This window comes from Gymnodraco acuticeps, unplaced genomic scaffold (assembly GCF_902827175.1).
Source record: "Gymnodraco acuticeps unplaced genomic scaffold, fGymAcu1.1, whole genome shotgun sequence".
In the NCBI taxonomy this organism is placed as follows: Eukaryota; Metazoa; Chordata; class Actinopteri; order Perciformes; family Bathydraconidae; genus Gymnodraco; species Gymnodraco acuticeps.
Genome location: NW_022990539.1, coordinates 39,697 through 57,683, shown reverse-complemented (window position 1 = coordinate 57,683; position 17,987 = coordinate 39,697). Strand labels below are relative to the sequence as shown.

The following is a 17,987-nucleotide window of genomic DNA, read 5'->3' as shown; positions in this document are numbered from 1 at the left end:
AGGAACCTCGGAGAGACGCTGTGACACGTTGTGACGGGACAGAAAGATTATGCCTCGCAGAGCACGGCCGCTCATAAAAGAGACGGAAATATGACAAAATGTTAGAGCAGAGGATGGAGCTGTAATTATCTCAGCTGCTGACAGCTGGAATCACGGAGCAGTCTGCAGCTCTGAGACCAGCAAAACTACTAAACAACAACAACAACAACAACAAACAAACCTGACACTTTCAAGAGCAGCTGCTTATGTCACAATTTTAGTAATTCACTTCTGATAAAAGTGACAACTAGGGAAATGTTATTTACTGTGCTGCTAGACAATAAATGATAAATATGATGAATAAGGTCTTTAGACATTAAAGAGGCCGTATTACCCGATAGTTTTCAGGTGAATATCAGTATGTAGTGTCTCTCCTGTGACACGTCTCCATGCTCTAATGTTCAAAAAGCTCTTTATTGTTCTCATACTGCCTGTGCTGCAGCCCCTCTTTTCACCCTCTGTCTGAAACCAGAGCCAGTCTGCTCTGATTGGTTAGCTGTCCGGCTTTGTTGTGATTGGTCAACCACTTAGAGATGTCCCGCCCCTTAGCCTATCACGTTCAATGTGTTGGAGCGCTAGCCAATAGAAGAGAGCATCGCTAAGACACTTTCTGGCAAACATACGGCCCCGCCCACTTTCCGTTAAAAACAAGACATCGACACTAAGCGAGAAAGAAGACTTTCTTCATGCCTACATGCTGCCGTGTCGCATATTGCCCGTCAAACAACAACAAAATCCAGAGTTACAATTTTCTTGACTTCCTCTAAGAAAAACGGACAGAAAAAAAGGACTCCACAGAGAGGACGAAAAGAGTGATCAATATCTGTGAGTCAATACGTCTGTGGGAAACACTTCATCACAGCTACATTTGATGCTAATGAGTTTAACGTCAATTGCCCAATTACACAGTTATAGTGTTAAAAGTCAAAGTAGTGAATGTAGTCGCTGCATTGTCATATACAAAACACTGGCAAGTCAAGGAACTCCTAGTTTCAGTGTTAGCCTGCTGCCTAACACTCGTAGACGGAATTAAACCATAAATCGACCCTGATCAACGATCTCCAATGTCATTGTCTAGTTGTCTGACCATCGTAATTGGACTCCTTGTAGAACACGGTTTTCTGAATTGTTTGATGTGATTGGAGAAAACCTCATAAATCTGTATTTACCGCCAGTCAAATGACAGCGAATGTACAGGGAAAGTAACTGGATGTGTTGCTCTCATCTGTAGATTACTTTCAGGATATGCTTTTTCAATGTCCTTACTGGCTTAGGTGACATTTTGAAAGCAGGATACTTTCTTGAAACAGTATTTTTACACTGTTGTATTACTACTTTTACTTGAGGATAATCTCTGACACTTTAGCGCAGAGACATCTGACATTGGGACGAGAAGCATGATGACATTTAATATATAATTATTTTATAACCCTGAATCAGTCTGCACCTCAGCTGTGTGTGTGTTGAGTCTGACATGAGATCTGTTTACTCTCTCGTCAGCTCAACAACATCCTCCAGCCTCCGTCAGCTCGTCTTCCTGCTCAACCTTTAGCTGCATGTTTACTCTGCTGAGTTTACACAGCTTCCACTTTCTCTGAAATGTCTGGAGAACCAACTGCAGTCTGCACGTGATGCCAAACACACTAACACACGTGAATACTTTTATTATGAGAGCTCTTTGTCAATCAGGAGACACGGATTAGATCTGTATAAAAACTACACAAAAACTAAACCACTGCTTTTTCAGGTTTTAACCCAGTAAACATTGGTGGAATTGAACTAAGGACAATTAGGCAAGTATTGTTCTACAGTACAAATCAGAGGTATCTGTACTTTACTTTAGTGTTTCCATTGTATAGCGCTGCCCCCTTATAGTGGACTACGATAGTTGGCTAAAAAGGTAAATGTTCCATTAGTCTATAAGTCACACAATAAATGAACACAAAATAAACTCCATCGAGGCGCTGCCTGGTCATTAAGGTAATTGTGTTGCTTAGGATATCCAAAGTATGGGATCATGTGAGCATGTTTAAGACGACAGGAAGACAATTTTGACGTGCAAACTCCGCAGCGAAGTGAATACTTCTTTCCCAACTGCCATTACTTTACATTCCTACTGATGTGAACTAATCTGAAAATGAACTCAATCCAAACAAGAATCTACACCGCTATATGTAATACATTTGGCATCCATCCAGTAATAGACTGATTTGTTAACTCACACGGGTGTCAGTGTGTGTGTGTGTGTGTGTGTGTGTGTGTCTGTGTGGGTGTGTGTGTGTGTGTGTGTGTGTGTGTGTGTGTGTGTGTGTGTGTGTGTGTGTGTGTGTGTCACCTACCTGTAGAGATGGGACTGCACTGGAAGCCGTCACCGTGGAAACCCGGATGGCACTGGCAGGCGAAGGACCCCTGGGAGTTGGAGCAGAAAGCAGCGCTGTGGCAGACGTCCTGCTGACACTCGTCTACGTCTGAACAGAGAGGAGGAACAAAGATGGAGGAGGTTTAAGATAAATCTCTAACAGTAGGCAAGTAAGTTTGGCCGTGGGCCAATTTTTTGCTGAGCCGCAAGATGGCGGGCCAGAACATAATCAAAGCCTAATTCAAGGAAATGATTTTGGTAAGAGGGCGCAGCGCCCCTGTTCCCCGGCTCAGAAAAAACTCTATCGCTGATGACCCTCCCCATCAACACTCTGATGCGCAGTCAGATCCGCTGATTGGTTCACTGATGATATAGGCGCCCAATCCAGAGCCTCTGGCTAGACCCGCCCAAAGGGAGGCTCGTCCTCTCTAGCCCCATTTCAGTCCCAAAGCCAGGGCTATTATCTGTATTTTAACAGACTTATCTTTTAAATTGAGGTGTATTTATTGTTCTCTTCAAAGTTTATTTTTCTCTGAAATTAGGGAGGATGGTCCTCCCTTTCCTCAATGGACGAGCCTCCACTGAGTAAAGTAGAGTTATTAACTAGGTAGCAGTGTTATTTAACATTGTATTCTGATAAGTAGCCTATTGTCAAGTTCTCTGGGTTTTTGGCATTTATTTGAGTGTTTGCACATTTGAGAGGCTTGAGGGGCAACAGAGGACGCATGGACAACTGGAATCCTTTTTCCTTTTCTTTATTTAAACTTTTCAAGGACACATTATATTCTTTCAGGTTGAAAACCTTTAAAAAATACCAAAGGACAAAATAAATCAATTTAATATATTATAACCTAAATTAATCAGTAACCAAGTATTTTACTCAAACTCAATGTATTTAATATATAGTTAAATAAGTACTTTAATTGACCTGGTTCCCCACAATTTGCCATATAAGACCCGCTCTATCGAAATCAGTCGAAAGTCAAACTATTAATAGTGAATATCGGCCGATAGTGACCGGCGGCCGATCAATCAGCGGCTTTTATGTTGGAAAAAAAATAAATAAAAATAAATCTCAAAATAATATTTTATTAGTGATTCTCAAAATTACGGGCCAAATATTATTGCTGGCGGGCCAACAATGGTCCGCGGGCCGCCTGTTGCCGACCCATGCACTAGTGGCTTCTAAGAAATACGAGTCAAATTGTCTGTTTAAAAGCTCCTTGGTCTCAATCACATATTTCATATAAATTAAGCATGTGTGCCGTCAAGTTTTTGGAAATCTTACTCATGTTATTAGCTTTTTTAGGACATTTATTTCCACCACATCACAGTCTCAACATTATCTGCCAATTTTCCAAATGTTCTGAAGCTCTCACACCCAGGATATTATGGTTTGTAAAGTTGGAGTGTGTGGAGAAGCCTCTTCTATCTTTAAATATACAGTCTCTAGTCTGAACATCATGGCAGACATTAAATATGACTCCAAGTGCCCCTGTGATGCTAAATAATGAGCAACAGAATGTGTTGTTAGGAATAACCACTTTATTAGCTGTTATGCACAACTAAGGTCAAATGATGACATTTATACATCTTATAATCTGCATTAAGTTGCAGATAACCATCACATGTTATGATCTGTTCCCTGCTCTCCAGAGGATGAACCCTTTCCTGCAGCATCATCATCTTTAAGCTCCACTACAGGTAAGACTTCATCTCCAACTCTCAGCAAACTGACCAGACTTTGTGAAGACTTGTGTTGTGTTCGAAAGCTGTTACCGTTCATGGTGTTCGCGAATACATTTTGACCCGTGATTTATCTCAGTCCAAAACACGCACAAAAAATGTCTATCATCCAATATTGTTTTAACTACATCATAACTAACTTATAATGCATTCATAACCGTACAATCCTGTTGTAATGTTATGGCCCAAAACACATTACACCACGTGCATGTGTGTGTTCAGGTTTTTGAATCAGACAAGGAAGACCACAGAAGGAAATTAAATGTTAAGCATCCATATGCAAGGACTACTCTTAAACAAATGTGTATTTCGGTAGTTGGTGTACAATTGTGGAATTCTCAACACAAGGATCTAAAGAATTGTATTTGTATTTTTCAGTTAAAGAAGTTGTATAAATGAAGAAAGATGGGACTATATGAAGCAGAATGTGAATAAGTCTATGTACTCTGGTCCTTCATGTTTTTCATGTCTTTGATGTGATGTCTCCTCTGTATTTGCGGGTCCCATTGCCATTGTTATTGTTGTTATTGTTATTATTATCATCATGCCTCGCTTTCCACCTTCTTCTCCAGTAGGACTCAGATGAGGGTGTTGCACTTTTCTTTTCCTTATACATGTGATGTTTTGGTGTTTTGTTTCTTTCCGTTGACCGTCAAGTGGGAAATGAGTATTTTGTGTGTGTTTCTCTTGGTGTCCTAAGATACTGTTATGTTTGGCTGTGAAAATTATTATTATGAAGGGCAGACCATCTATTTGTATTTTGTTTTTTTTAGAAAGGGGCAGGTCACATAAGATTGTATTCTTCTCCCTTCTCCTTTTCGCTCAATGGTAGAGTCATGCTTTGTGGCAATTATTGTACATTTGGTTTTGCGTACCATGAGCGGGACAAATAAAAATGAAATGAAATGAAAGTGTTAGTGTACATATTCTTTGAGAAAGGTGGAGTTCCCGTGGGGGGAGGGGGGCAGAGGGAGGGGAGACCAGGTGCATGTTGCGAAAAATGATTGTTACAGTTGATGAAGGGGGCGGGGGAGGGGTGTCTAAAGTCAAAGATGAATCTTGATTGGGCCAAATTTGACCTCGAGTCACCCAAAACCATTCTGCCGGGTCTCCCCAGACCCCAACACCAAATTATACACAAATTACAGACCTTCACACTTGGCAAAAATTGCCAAAAATCTGTGTTGTAGTGTTTATATAGCTGTTGTGGAGGATATCATGAAGCCTCGTTCCGATACAAAAAACTAGAGCGTAGTTATTATATAATGTTAACTTGAAGCGGGTCACGGGAGACCCGAACACAACATAAGGGTTAAAAGAGAAATGTTCTGCACAGTTTGTCCTGCTGTTTTTTCTCCACATTCTTCTGCTCAGTCTCTACAGAGTGTGTGTGTGTATATATAAGAGATGAGCAGCTGTAAGGCAGGGCTCTGCATTTTGTGTCGAGGTGGAAACATTTCCTGTCCGAGGGGCCCACGCAATGACTTATAGTTTGTCACAGTAAAGAAACAGAAAGACTCAAACTGTGCAAGCTCACGTGGAAAAATGCTTTTTGATGTGCCCGGTCCCTGTGGCTGAAAGTCTCTTTCTCCAGCCACAAAATACAAATCTCTACATCTGATGTGTCTTGCTTTAAGATGCAGAAAGTCCTCTTTACATACACATTACTTCGTATGAAGAGTTTGCTTTTTTACATCATTCAACCAGACTGACAGTATAAAAGACAGAAGGAGAAATCAGCAGTCACAGGTAAAGGAAACTGGACTTCTTTATCCTGTAACCCTGCAACTATATATCCTAATTGTACTGCTAGTCCTTCTGTCAATCCTTGAGGAGGAACCCCTTCTCTGTCGTCATGTTCAAACATAAACAATGGCTGCACGTTTGTTTAATGCCTCGTTATGATAATTTTCCGATAAAGCTTTGAATTTGATAGCACAATGTTGTGTTTCACTCCCTTCACGATGCGGGGCTCCAGTTTTTAGCTGAAACAAAATATTGTATAGCTCGTTCTGCGGGTTAGTCCACAAACATTTCGTCACTCTTGAGTGAGCAGTTTTTTGCCGAAGGACGCTGAACTCTGACACTGAAATCGTGTGTGTGAATGCAAGAGTGTTCGTGGATACAGCTATTGGGATTATTTTTTTAGTTGACTGAACTCTCTTGATTTAAATGTATACAAGTTGCAAACAAGGTTAAGTTTAAAAGAAGCCTTCAAGTAAAACTAATAAAATATTGTTCCGCTGCTTTAAACACATGAAAACTGTTGCTGTGGCCTCCAACGTCACTGCCATCATTCATAGTTGCATACATCTGAGTTGATACTGAAGTCATAAGTCATACGTTTTTTGTGTTTCCACATGTATATTTTCCACATTTTAATGCTATTTTATTTATATTTCAGAAATATATATCTATCTATCTACCTACCTATCTATCTATCTACCTATCTATCTATCTACCTACCTACCTACCTATCTATCTATCTATCTATCTATCTACCTACCTATCTATCTATCTATCTATCTACCTACCTATCTATCTATCTATCTATCTACCTATCCACTTATCTATCTATCTACCTACCTACCTATCTATCTATCTATCTACCTACCTACCTATCTATCTATCTATCTACCTACCTACCTATCTATCTATCTATCTACCTACCTATCTATCTATCTATCTATCTATCTACCTATCCACTTATCTATCTATCTACCTATCTATCTATCTATCTATCTACCTACCTACCTATCTATCTATCTATCTATCTACCTACCTACCTATCTATCTATCTATCTACCTACCTACCTATCTATCTATCTATCTATCTATCTACCTACCTATCTACCTACCTACCTACCTATCTACCTACCTACCTACCTACCTACCTACCTACCTACCTACCTACCTACCTACCTACCTACCTATCTATCTATCTATCTATCTATCTATCTACCTATCCACTTATCTATCTATCTACCTATCCACTTATCTATCTATCTACCTATCCACTTATCTATCTACTTATCTATCTACCTATCTATCTATAACACTGACAGTGAGCCTCAGTGTGTGTTCTGCTGTTGATGAACTCACCTTGACACACCCGGCCGTCGCCCACAAATCCCGGCAGGCAGGAGCAGAGGAAGGCGGAGCCGCCGGTGTAGCTGCAGGACGCTCGATCAGGAGCATCACAGTCATGAGTTCCTCTCTGACAGTGATCCACGGGACGGTTCTCCTCTGAGGACGAGAAGGAGACATGTTGGAAAAGTTATAAATTATAGGAACAACATGTGTTGATTGTAAACGAAGGGATAACTGTTAAAAAAACTGTAAAGAAAGTAATTTTGTTGCCATTTAAAACCATGTTTTTATGTTTTCTCTCAGTCAGTGAGAAAGTTACATTTAAAAACGTAATACACTGTATGGCCAAAAACCATATGGACGCATACTTGAGTTTATTGTTAGTCTGTTTTTGTTCTGGTTTGAGACTCATGGTTCCAATAAAGCTAAATCTAAATGTTGCTGATATATTATGCTTTCAACTTCATGTCATCAACAACAAATACACAAATAAGCAAATGTTTCAAAATGTCAAACAGTAGGAAAGACATCCTTCTATTAAAAAAAGCGTGTTTTTTCAATACAAAAAAATACAAAAAAACTCTCACTAAGGAAATGTATTTAAAAACATTACGTGGTGATGTGTTTTGTAACACCTTATATATGTTTGGGTATTATTTTGTGCTTTTCTCTTTCTTATGTTTTGTGCACGATGTTTTCACTGGTGCTCATTTTCATCAACTTGCATCTTTAAAGCTATTGCTAAATGTTTTTATTCTAATGCACTTCTGGGCCACCGTACATAATTCAACAACTCTGATCCCTGCTGATTTATGTAGATTATCTGATTGTAGATCTGGGTTGCGTTCCGATAATCCAAAAATCAGCTCCTAAGTTCTAACCCTATCTCCTATTCCTTGACCTCTGAGTGAAACATCACGGGGTTAAGGGATAGTGGATAGGAGAATTCAAAAGGACTTAGGAGAAGAGACCGCGGTACTTTAGAGAATCCGACTGCACTTTCACTATCCGACGTGTTTATGATGCAGTTTTCTATACAGCGGACTACAACATGGATGTATAATAAGAACGAGGGACTACTGTACACTCATCTAGAGACTCTGCACCGTGCTCTGATGCTGTTGTTTTATGCTTTATGAACGTGGACAACAGAGAAACATATTCTTCAGGACCAAAGTTGGAATTGAAATAAAAAAGGAAAGTGAAACTTATGCTCATCACCCTCTCCCTCCGGTCCACATTAATACAAATGATCCCAATACGTATGATTGTATGAACTATGAAAAGATCTTAAAATCAATACAAATGTATTTATTATAAACGTTAGTCCTTAACATCTATCACTGTGTATATCACCATTCAAACATCTTTTAAAAGTTGAACAAACCCCACACAGCTCAGTGAAATGTTGACTTTATTTGATCATTTCAGTAAAAACTAACGTTCATATTTCTCTTTTTGATTATAATACTGATGAACGTTCAAAACAAAGCACTTTGGCAACTTACCACATACGTTTTAAAATGCTTAATAAGCACCGTAACTTTCATGATATCATTTCTCGGTCATAATCGATTGTTTCCGTGAACGGCCGACTGTTGTGTGACGGCAAATGCTGCGGCTGCAAGGCATTGTGGGGCAGCATTTTCTCCTCTCCTTTCGGTTAGGGAGGTCCAGTGGTTCCTAAGCTAAAGGATGTTATAAAGGAAGTTTGAAACCTCCTTTCCTATCATCTAGAGAATTGGAACGGCACTTATCATGGCTGCCACTGAGGGACTTCCGGGTCATTTCACTCCGTTAGGAAGGTTCCTAAGCTAAATGGACTATTGGACTTCAGCCCTGGTCGGTATTCTCATGTTGAATCACATGTTCTGTGTTGAACAAAGACATGCGTTTGTTGTGTTTTCAGTGGAGAGAGTCCAATACAGAGTCGTACAACAACGTTATTGTTCATGTCTGTTGGCGGCGTAGAGAACATCTGTATAGGAAACAAGGGACTCTTCGAAGCAGTGACACACTCAGGAATAACACACTCCATCCACCCTCACAGCTGTCAATACAGACACACACACAAACAGACACACACACACACACAGTAACGTACCGATGCAGGTCCGTCCGTCGCTGGCGAACAGGAAGCCGGTGAAACACTCACAGCGGAAAGTCCCGGGCTGGTTGTTGCAGACGGAGTTAGCTCCACAGATCTGAGGATTCTCCCTGCACTCGTCAGTATCTGCCAATAACACACAAAAATGGAGGTGAGGGATATGTATTAAAGTATTTATTTATACGACCTTAAATTACAGTAACAGATTATCATGACTAGCGGCACTGAGCACATCAAAAACTGCAATAAATATGGGTCATGTTTTGGTTTCATTCATCTTCCACCATCACAAAAATATCTGACTTTATGACCAGGACAACCTCAGAGCGAGTCTAAAGGCTAACACGAGGACGAGATAAAGAGTGTAAATAAAAGGGAGAATATATAATATAGTCTTTCAATAAGCAAGATGATCAACATGTTCTTATTACATCGATGTGGACTTCCGGGTTAATAAAAAAAAACGCAAAACGTAGCTTATTATAAGTCACTTAAGTGATATAAATAGTATATAATATAACAAAAATTCCACTAATCACTAATAAACGTAAGCAGTTACAGTCGTTGCCTGTAGGGGGCAGAAGAGCTGAACATATTGCATATTTGTGTTGCCTGCAGGTGGCGCATGTTGGACTGTATCTGCAGGTGTTTCATAAAAACGATTTTTACAAACGCTTCCATTGTACTGCATTGCATTTTAAGTTGACCTATAACTTTTTTTCAACCTGCGCAACTTGCTATTCCTTTCATTGTTGTTATTGGAAAGCAGAGTTTATTCAGAAAGTTATTCTTCAACAACTCTCATCAGTGAAATGATGAAAGTTGTTATGTATGTGATTATGCAGAGGTTGTGTTACCTTGGCAGTAGCGTCCCTCTCCAGTGAAACCAGAAGAACATTCACAGGTGAACTGCAGGCCTTCACCTGGTCGGCACATAGCGTTGATGTCACAGCCGTGTCTGCCCGTGAAACATGGGTTCTGCTCTGGAAGAGTACCTGCAACATAAAGAGCAGCCTGCAGGTTCAAATCAACACTCAGAAACAGATAAACATTCATGTCTACAGTGTGGCCCATGATGTGTTCAGACTCACAGCCAAACGTAACAAAACTGATCATGGACGTGATGTGACTGGTTGGAATTTGGTTAATAATTAACGTTTTTTAAAAGGAGTCGCCTCTGCGAGTTTTTTATGGAAATTGGTTTTTTTTTTAAAAAGATTCAAATTGATGCAGCAGAACGAGAGATATATTCTTTATTTATCCCACACGTTCTTCCATGTCAAAACATGGCGCCTACATTACCCAAAATGCAACTCTTCGGCAGACAAATGTTGCTGTGTTTAATTTATAGGGTCTGATTTACCCATGACCCTGTAGCAGAGATAAGAAGCGGACTAAAGATGTCTAACTCCACTCCTCCAGATTTTTAAGATTCTTCAAACAACGCTGACTCAAGTGACATCACAAGAGGACATTCATCAGACCTCACACAGCTCCCTCTGGAGACACTAAAGGCTTAAATACTATCTTAAAACATATATATTCCCCAATTTCCTGGAAACACACTGAGGTGGAAGATCACCGGAGTTCCTAAAGGCACCATGAGTACGTTTAGTTGTTAGACGATTGGTGAAATCAAACCTCAGATTCCCTCTAGTTTTGAAACAACCTTGGTCCATTTGGCGTTTTAAATCTGCTACGTTTGCATTTTCTTCTTCACACTGTGTTTGCTACAGTATTCTAGTAGCACTATAGTTTCCTTTTGGGTGCTTGCTTGGAATTTGGCACCTAGATACTACGTTTTTTTATAGGTTGACACCAAGAAACGTCCCAAACGCAGCAAAATAAGAAGAAACTGGCAGAGGGATGCGGGGTCTCTGCAGAAACAGACACCACCGTATACTTCTAGTGGGTCATGAGTGGTGATTGGTGCAAGGGATTATTTTTTTTCCAGTCTATACATGTTTTTTTAGGAAAATCCTCCTATTTTTTCCTTTAAAGAAAGTCTCGCTGCAGTGTGATTACAGACTGAAGAGAAAACACAAGAACTTCCCGAGAGTCTCAGCCAAAGAAACGCCGTCAAAGACTTGTGGGACAGTAAAAACAGCAAGAGCAAGTTTTAGCTTTAAAACATCAATGAGAAACCAGTAGAGAAGCGATCAAGAGGTGGTTGTGGCTCATGTGAACTCTACGAGGTTAAACTGTTTTAGGACACAAATGCCCCATTTTTTGTCAGATAAATGAAAGTCTGAAAGTTGTAATTATGTTTAATACCAATGATATATCTCATTTAATAAATTGTCAAAAAAACGGAAAAAAATGTAATCTAGTTTTTGTATAACTGAAACATACAGTATGCATTCCTCATCGTCACATCTCATTACTGGAACATAGTAATAGTCAATTACTGGACAAATCCCAGACTCAGCCATGGGGCATGTTGAGTCTGTGACCGAACTGAGTCTCATTGGAATATAAACGTGCTCTCTGTTATTTATATATTTATGAATTGTGTTTTATGTGTATTAATAATGTAACTTGTGTATATCATGTACTGCCCAAATAATATAAAATAAAGTTTTCTTAAAAAAAAAGTGATAGTCACTAGATTATCTGAGGAACACTGTGTTCCTGTATTCCCATCATGCAGCTGTGTGTTGCAGCTCCAGACCTTCACCTCCCTATAGGAAACACGACACAGATGTTCCTCTTTTTGCCAACAATCCCCGGCTGAGTTGTGTTTGCTTGTGTAACTCTGAACCCCCGAGCATCCCACCAACAGCCCCTTGTATGCACTTTTACCTCTAAAACCCCCCCTTTTTTATTTAAAAGCAGAAGAAGGACCCTGGTGATACCCTTCCCCCGCTCCTCCCCCTGCTGTGTCCTGGAGGTTGGTATCTCGTTGACCTTCACCCCCTGCCAACGCTCTGCAGCCTCCTCTGATTGCAGCTGAGGAAATACAGCCGGGCTCAGATTACTGTTTGTCTTCCTGTGATGTCCCACTGCACACATGGCCGGGGTACTAAACTGTCGGAGGCGTGTTTCAGTGCATTCCTCGGGGTAATAACACACGTCTTTGTAGTACGATGGTCCCTGACAGACAACCAGGAGACATGGATGCTCTTCTAGAAGAACCTGCACCCTCCTATGTGGATACACGCTTCTGATATTTAAAAAAATGCTTCACACACACTCGTGTCGTAACCAGCGCTGGATGTTGTAGATCATTTGCATCAGGAATCATCTCCCTTGGTTTTAACCAATCGTCAATAAGCGATGTTTCCACAAAAGCAAAACACCTTACTTTTTTGTCAAATGTGCATTCAAATGTTGCGGCGATACGACACAGATGATGTGACATTGAGAAGCTTTAAAAATGCTGCTTTTTTTAAATAACTACAAATTTGTGTTTTGCAACAAATAATGATGATATGACTACTTGTCTTCTGCTATGCTACGTTGTTGCTAGCTGCTGAAGGTTGTACAAGGAAGGTTGTACTTCGACACAGTTGTGCTTTGGGCTAAATGTCCATTAAACATTACCTGGCATCCTACATTTTTGGATTACTTTATCAATTTTAAACATTTCCACAGTAGATTAGGACTCACTGTGGACGGAGCCGATCTTGTTGCTCATGGCGTAGCGGATCAGATTGTTCTCGGGATCGAACATCACAAAGATCTGGTCCACGCTGAGCTGCTGCGTGGACATCGCCGCCCTGCTGGCCTCGTCGTGCACGCAGCTCGGGAAGGTGATGGTCTGACGCCACTGGTAGCTTCTGGTCTGAGTGTTGTCTTCAGACGAGGTGATGGTGTAGTCGCGGTTGGAGGAGGAAGTGATCACTAGGAGAAGAGACAGAAGAAGAAAACATGTAAATATTATGCAGACAGTACCAGTCATAGACAATCAAGAGGTCTATATAATGAGCTTCTTCAATCATTTAGAGATCTCCTATCATGCTATTTTTAGGCCTATATTATGGGAATCAGATGTAAAAAAATATATATATCTATGATGTGTTTTTTACGTCATATCGTTTTTAGAGATATGGGTACGGAGGAAAAGAGAGAGTTTTGTTTTCTGACACTTTGTGAGTTCCCTGACACACCACCGGGGACACATATTTATGTATAAAAGACATCATTTTGCATGAGAGGACACCTTTAACAGTTTTAATGCAAAATCAATGACCAAACTTCAACATTTTGAAGCTGCTTCAGTGCCCCCCAATCAGACTTGCTCCCACTTTGCCTGTTTTTAAATCTCGTTTAAAAACCTACTTGTTCCCCCGTTCTTTTGCAGACCACGTATAAGACGTATCAGTTTTCTAAATTGGGGTTTTCTATTTTGTTGTGTTTTAAAATGTTTTTACATTGTGTATGAGAGCTTTTCAGTCTGTGGCTATAGGTTTTATTGTCTCGTGCTTTTACATTAGTTTTTTTTGTCCTATCGGTTTTGTCTAAAGTTGGATTTGATTGTGTTCTGGTTGTTAATGATCCTTACAGTTTCTGTCGTACTGGTAGATCTCCTTGTACGGGTTGATCTGGACGGAGGACCCCAGCGGGATGTCGGGCAGACGCCCCTCCAGCTCGGTGCTCACCACCAGGTGGTCGTGCTCATCGATCCCTTTGAACTGCTGCCTGATGTTCAGACGCTCGTTCCCAGGGTGGAAGATCACCTCGGCCTGCCGGGAAAACACACCTCCTGCATGGACATGTAAGAAAACATGAGTTTCTTCTGATCAAACATTTTTTATAGCGTTTTCGAAAAGGAAAGCAAAATATAGGAATACAAATGGTCTGTAATGATTGTATGTACAAAGAGAAAGAAGAATTACAAAAAAGACAAACAAACATCTAACAACAACTAAAGTAATCCCCTACATTCGCTGCCAGTGAGCCTCATACACACGATTATTTACCAGGAACATTGTTAAATGAATATATATGCAAGTAATACATGTGCATAAACATGAGTTTCTTAACAGAGTTCTTCAAGATTAGACAACATACAATTCTGAAAACAACGGTCTTTGTCCAAACTTTAAGCAAAGGACATTCTGATTCATGGTCACCCAACTTTTAAACAAACACATTCAATCAATCATCAATATAACTCATTCAAATCATTTTGAATAAAGCCAGCAATGTGGACGGTTAACAACCAAGCATCTTGCTCCAGACACTTTTTACGCTGCTATGGACAATCTTGCACTAATGTATATTTCCAAAGATATTTAAGTGACTGTTCTTTTGTATGTATTGAGTGTTGTGCTTTTATCTTAATGTGTGCATATGTATAAATGTGTCTGTCTGTATATATTTCTATTTTTGTATTCGGTATTTCGATCTCTCTGTCTGTACACACAAACTGAAAGATTGACAATAAAGTTGACTTTGACTTTGAAATTGCATTTTACACAACAATACATCCTCTTACCGATGAGACTGAATCCGTTCTGGTACCCGGGCTGCTCCAAAGCGAAGGCCCAGCCGATGACTCCTCCGAGAGAGGACAGCGGCTGCAAGGAGGGACCGATACCGGCTGGGATGTTGCTGATGGCCACGTAGGCCCGTCCGTCATTTGTTACCACGTACGAATGCAAGTCGTTGTTACTGAGCTCAATGGGTGTAGCCGAGTTCCCAATGAACACTCGACCGTTCACCTTTCCATTCATTCTCTGTGGCTTTCCTGGAAAAAAAACAAAGACTTGATAAGATTCAAGTAGAGGATCAGAGACTTTCCCCTTGGTTAGGTTCGGTTTCGATATCCTATTTTAATCAGTGTTTCTTACAAAACATTGAACTTGGTGATTTCAGTCCATATTCCCTAAGATACTTTTAGGGTTGTAAGGGTTACTTAGATCAGTGGTTCCCAACCTTTTTTCCCAAGAGCCCCCCCAAATGACTCCTGTTGGAAGTTGCGCCCCCCCCTCCCACATACACACACACAAGGGGGGGGGTTATTGGACTCAGGATTAATTCATTTGGATTCCCGCTGTATGAAGAAATTAAAGGACGGCGCAAGTGGAAACAATTCACCAAGGGATTAAACTGTTTAAAACACATGCTCAAAGTAAACCGGATTTTGCCGATGTGTATTCAAAAGTAAATAATCTACAAAATGGAGGAGACCGATCTGATCGGAGCAACTGTGACAAATAATCCAACTGAAACCGGCATGGACAATGACTATGTTTTAAAAATGCGCTTATCCAGACAAGCCTGGTTTGGACACTTTACGGGCAGAAGAAACATTTCTATTAAAGAAAGAATTATACATTTCTGTCTTTTTATATAATAGCTAACTTGAATTTGTATTCAAATTAATTAATCAATTATTATTATTTTTTATTGTAATGTAGAGACAAGGCTTTTAGTGACAATCATGTATTGCGTTACAATTATATGTAAAAAAATAAAAATTTAAATATGATATTTGGCCTCAAATCATCTGAGGCCTGGCGCCCCCTGTGATCTTTGGCGACCCCCCAAGGGGGGAGCACCCCCCAGGTTGGGAACCACTGACTTAGATGGTTACTATTGTTGCCAAAAATGAAAGATATCTCCATCTTTGTGGACAAATATCAACCCGAAGTAGATTTAGCAGATACTGGTTCTGCTTAGAATAGGTTAAGAAAAAACCCCAAGATAACAAAACATGATGTTGACACAAAACTATCAACATCAGGTCAATCAGATTTGTGATGTGTGTTGAGTACAACCCGCTACATCTTTACAGTCACTTCATAAACATCCAAGAAAACAGAAATGCTTCTCACCTTCTGCTACACAGTCCTTTCCATTTCCATAGTAACCAGGTTTACACTGGCAGCAGTACCCTTGGCTGTAATCCCGACAGTCAGCGAAGGCCGAGCATGTTTGCTGGTTGTGGGCGCAGGTCTCCGAATTGTACGAAAATACTGTGAAAAACAACCAGAGGACAAACCAATCGTGTTCAATGAATTAACTGAAGAACTTTGACAGGATGACGGAAGACAAAAACAGGAGGAATACACTTTTATTTTAGCTTTTGTGATTTACCGTTGACATTGAGATCTTCGTCTCTAACTCAATAACTTTAGGATTACCCAAGCAAAACACGTTAGAAATACTCAAGATATACTTTTTCTTTTTGCTTTTCTGATTTACCATTCACATTGAGATCTTCGTCTTCGTCAACCACGACGATCTGGGGTTGCTGGGGTCGATTATAGGGGGGTACTGGTTGGACTGGTTCTGGGTACCTCGACTCAACTGGTTCTGGGTATCTTGGTTCAGATGGTTCAGGGTATCTTGGTTCAGATGGTTCAGGGTATCTTGGTTCAGATGGTTCTGGGTATCTTGGTTCAGATGGTTCAGGGTAACTTGGTTCAGATGGTTCTGGGTATCTTGGTTCAGATGGTTCAGGGTAACTTGGTTCAGATGGTTCTGGGTATCTTGGTTCAGATGGTTCAGGGTATCTTGGTTCAGATGGTTCAGGGTATCTTGGTTCAGATGGTTCTGGGTATCTTGGTTCAGATGGTTCTGGGTATCTTGGTTCAGATGGTTCTGGGTATCTTGGTTCAGCCCTCTCGAAGTCGGTGTATTCTGGTGTGACAGTCTCAAAGTCTGGCTCATAATCTGGCTCGTCAGTCTCACTTTCTGGGTAAATGGGTTGGTATTCATTGGCAGTTGGGATCTCCTCCACCTGGGATTCCTCAGTTTGCCTTGGCAACACGGTTGATTGAGGTTCGATGGCCTCTTCGTCCTCGGGGGTCACTCCGGGTGTAATGGCGACAAAGAATGGCGAGGAGCCGATCTCGTACACCCAAACTCCTTTCTGTCCTGAGTTGGTTTTTCTGGTTGGATAAAGGAAATATCAATGAGAAGCCACTTCCCAAGTTGATGAAATCATTGTCATAGCATATAAATGAATGTTGTGTATCTTTTAGGCCTCGTCTACACTTGTATGGAGATGTTTGCTCTTTCATTTCCAGTGACCAGAGCTTTGAACAATCTGCACATTTGATGGTATTTTCAAAATTCCCCCCTGCACCCGTTAAACACCTGAACTGTTTGCAACTTATATATATTTATATCAATATTCAAATGACTTGTATATAGACTATTCTGCACAATTTCAATTATATTCTATTTTATTTTATTTCATTTACTTGCACTATTATCTGTTTTATTGTGTTGCACTGTTGGAGGAGCCTGTGACTTAAGACTGATAGTCATTGTCATAACTACACTGTAGCTATGTACAAATGACAATAGGCGCGTTCACACCGGAGTACTTTTCCCCGTACTTTTCCCGTTTAGTTCCGTTAGTACCCCTTATGTCACGTTCACACCAAAAAGAGCACTTAGTACCGGGAACTTTTACCCCCATTTTTAGTGCCTGCTGAGAGGTGGTACTCTCCTGGGGGGAAAACAGTGTTCTGATTGGCTGGGCGAATTGCAAACCACGCCCCGTAAAACTCTGAAATGTTTTGTAGAGCCGCCATTTTATTATCCTCGCATTAACATTATTAGCATTAGCATTCACCCAGCACACAAACGCAGAGAGACTAAATTATGGCAACACAAAAGAAAACATGGGAGCGGTGGAGATGAGGAGGTGTCAGCGTTCTGGCGATTTACTCAGAAGGCTTCAGTAGA

At 40.5% G+C, this 17,987-nt stretch overlaps 1 protein-coding gene across 1 annotated transcript in view; it reads right to left on the bottom strand.

Annotated features, from left to right (window-relative positions):
- Positions 1-17,987, bottom strand: part of LOC117553402 (nidogen-1-like) — a 55,883-nt gene that overhangs the window by 15,906 nt on the left and 21,990 nt on the right. Inside the window, exons 4-12 of the mRNA XM_034227302.1 lie at positions 16,494-17,182; positions 16,124-16,264; positions 14,782-15,033; positions 13,846-14,046; positions 12,951-13,184; positions 10,199-10,336; positions 9,339-9,467; positions 7,247-7,390; positions 2,379-2,507 (exon numbers count right to left, since the gene is read on the bottom strand). Of these exons, the coding sequence (XP_034083193.1) occupies positions 2,379-2,507; positions 7,247-7,390; positions 9,339-9,467; positions 10,199-10,336; positions 12,951-13,184; positions 13,846-14,046; positions 14,782-15,033; positions 16,124-16,264; positions 16,494-17,182 (2,057 nt within the window). The remainder of the gene's footprint in view (positions 1-2,378; positions 2,508-7,246; positions 7,391-9,338; positions 9,468-10,198; positions 10,337-12,950; positions 13,185-13,845; positions 14,047-14,781; positions 15,034-16,123; positions 16,265-16,493; positions 17,183-17,987) is intronic.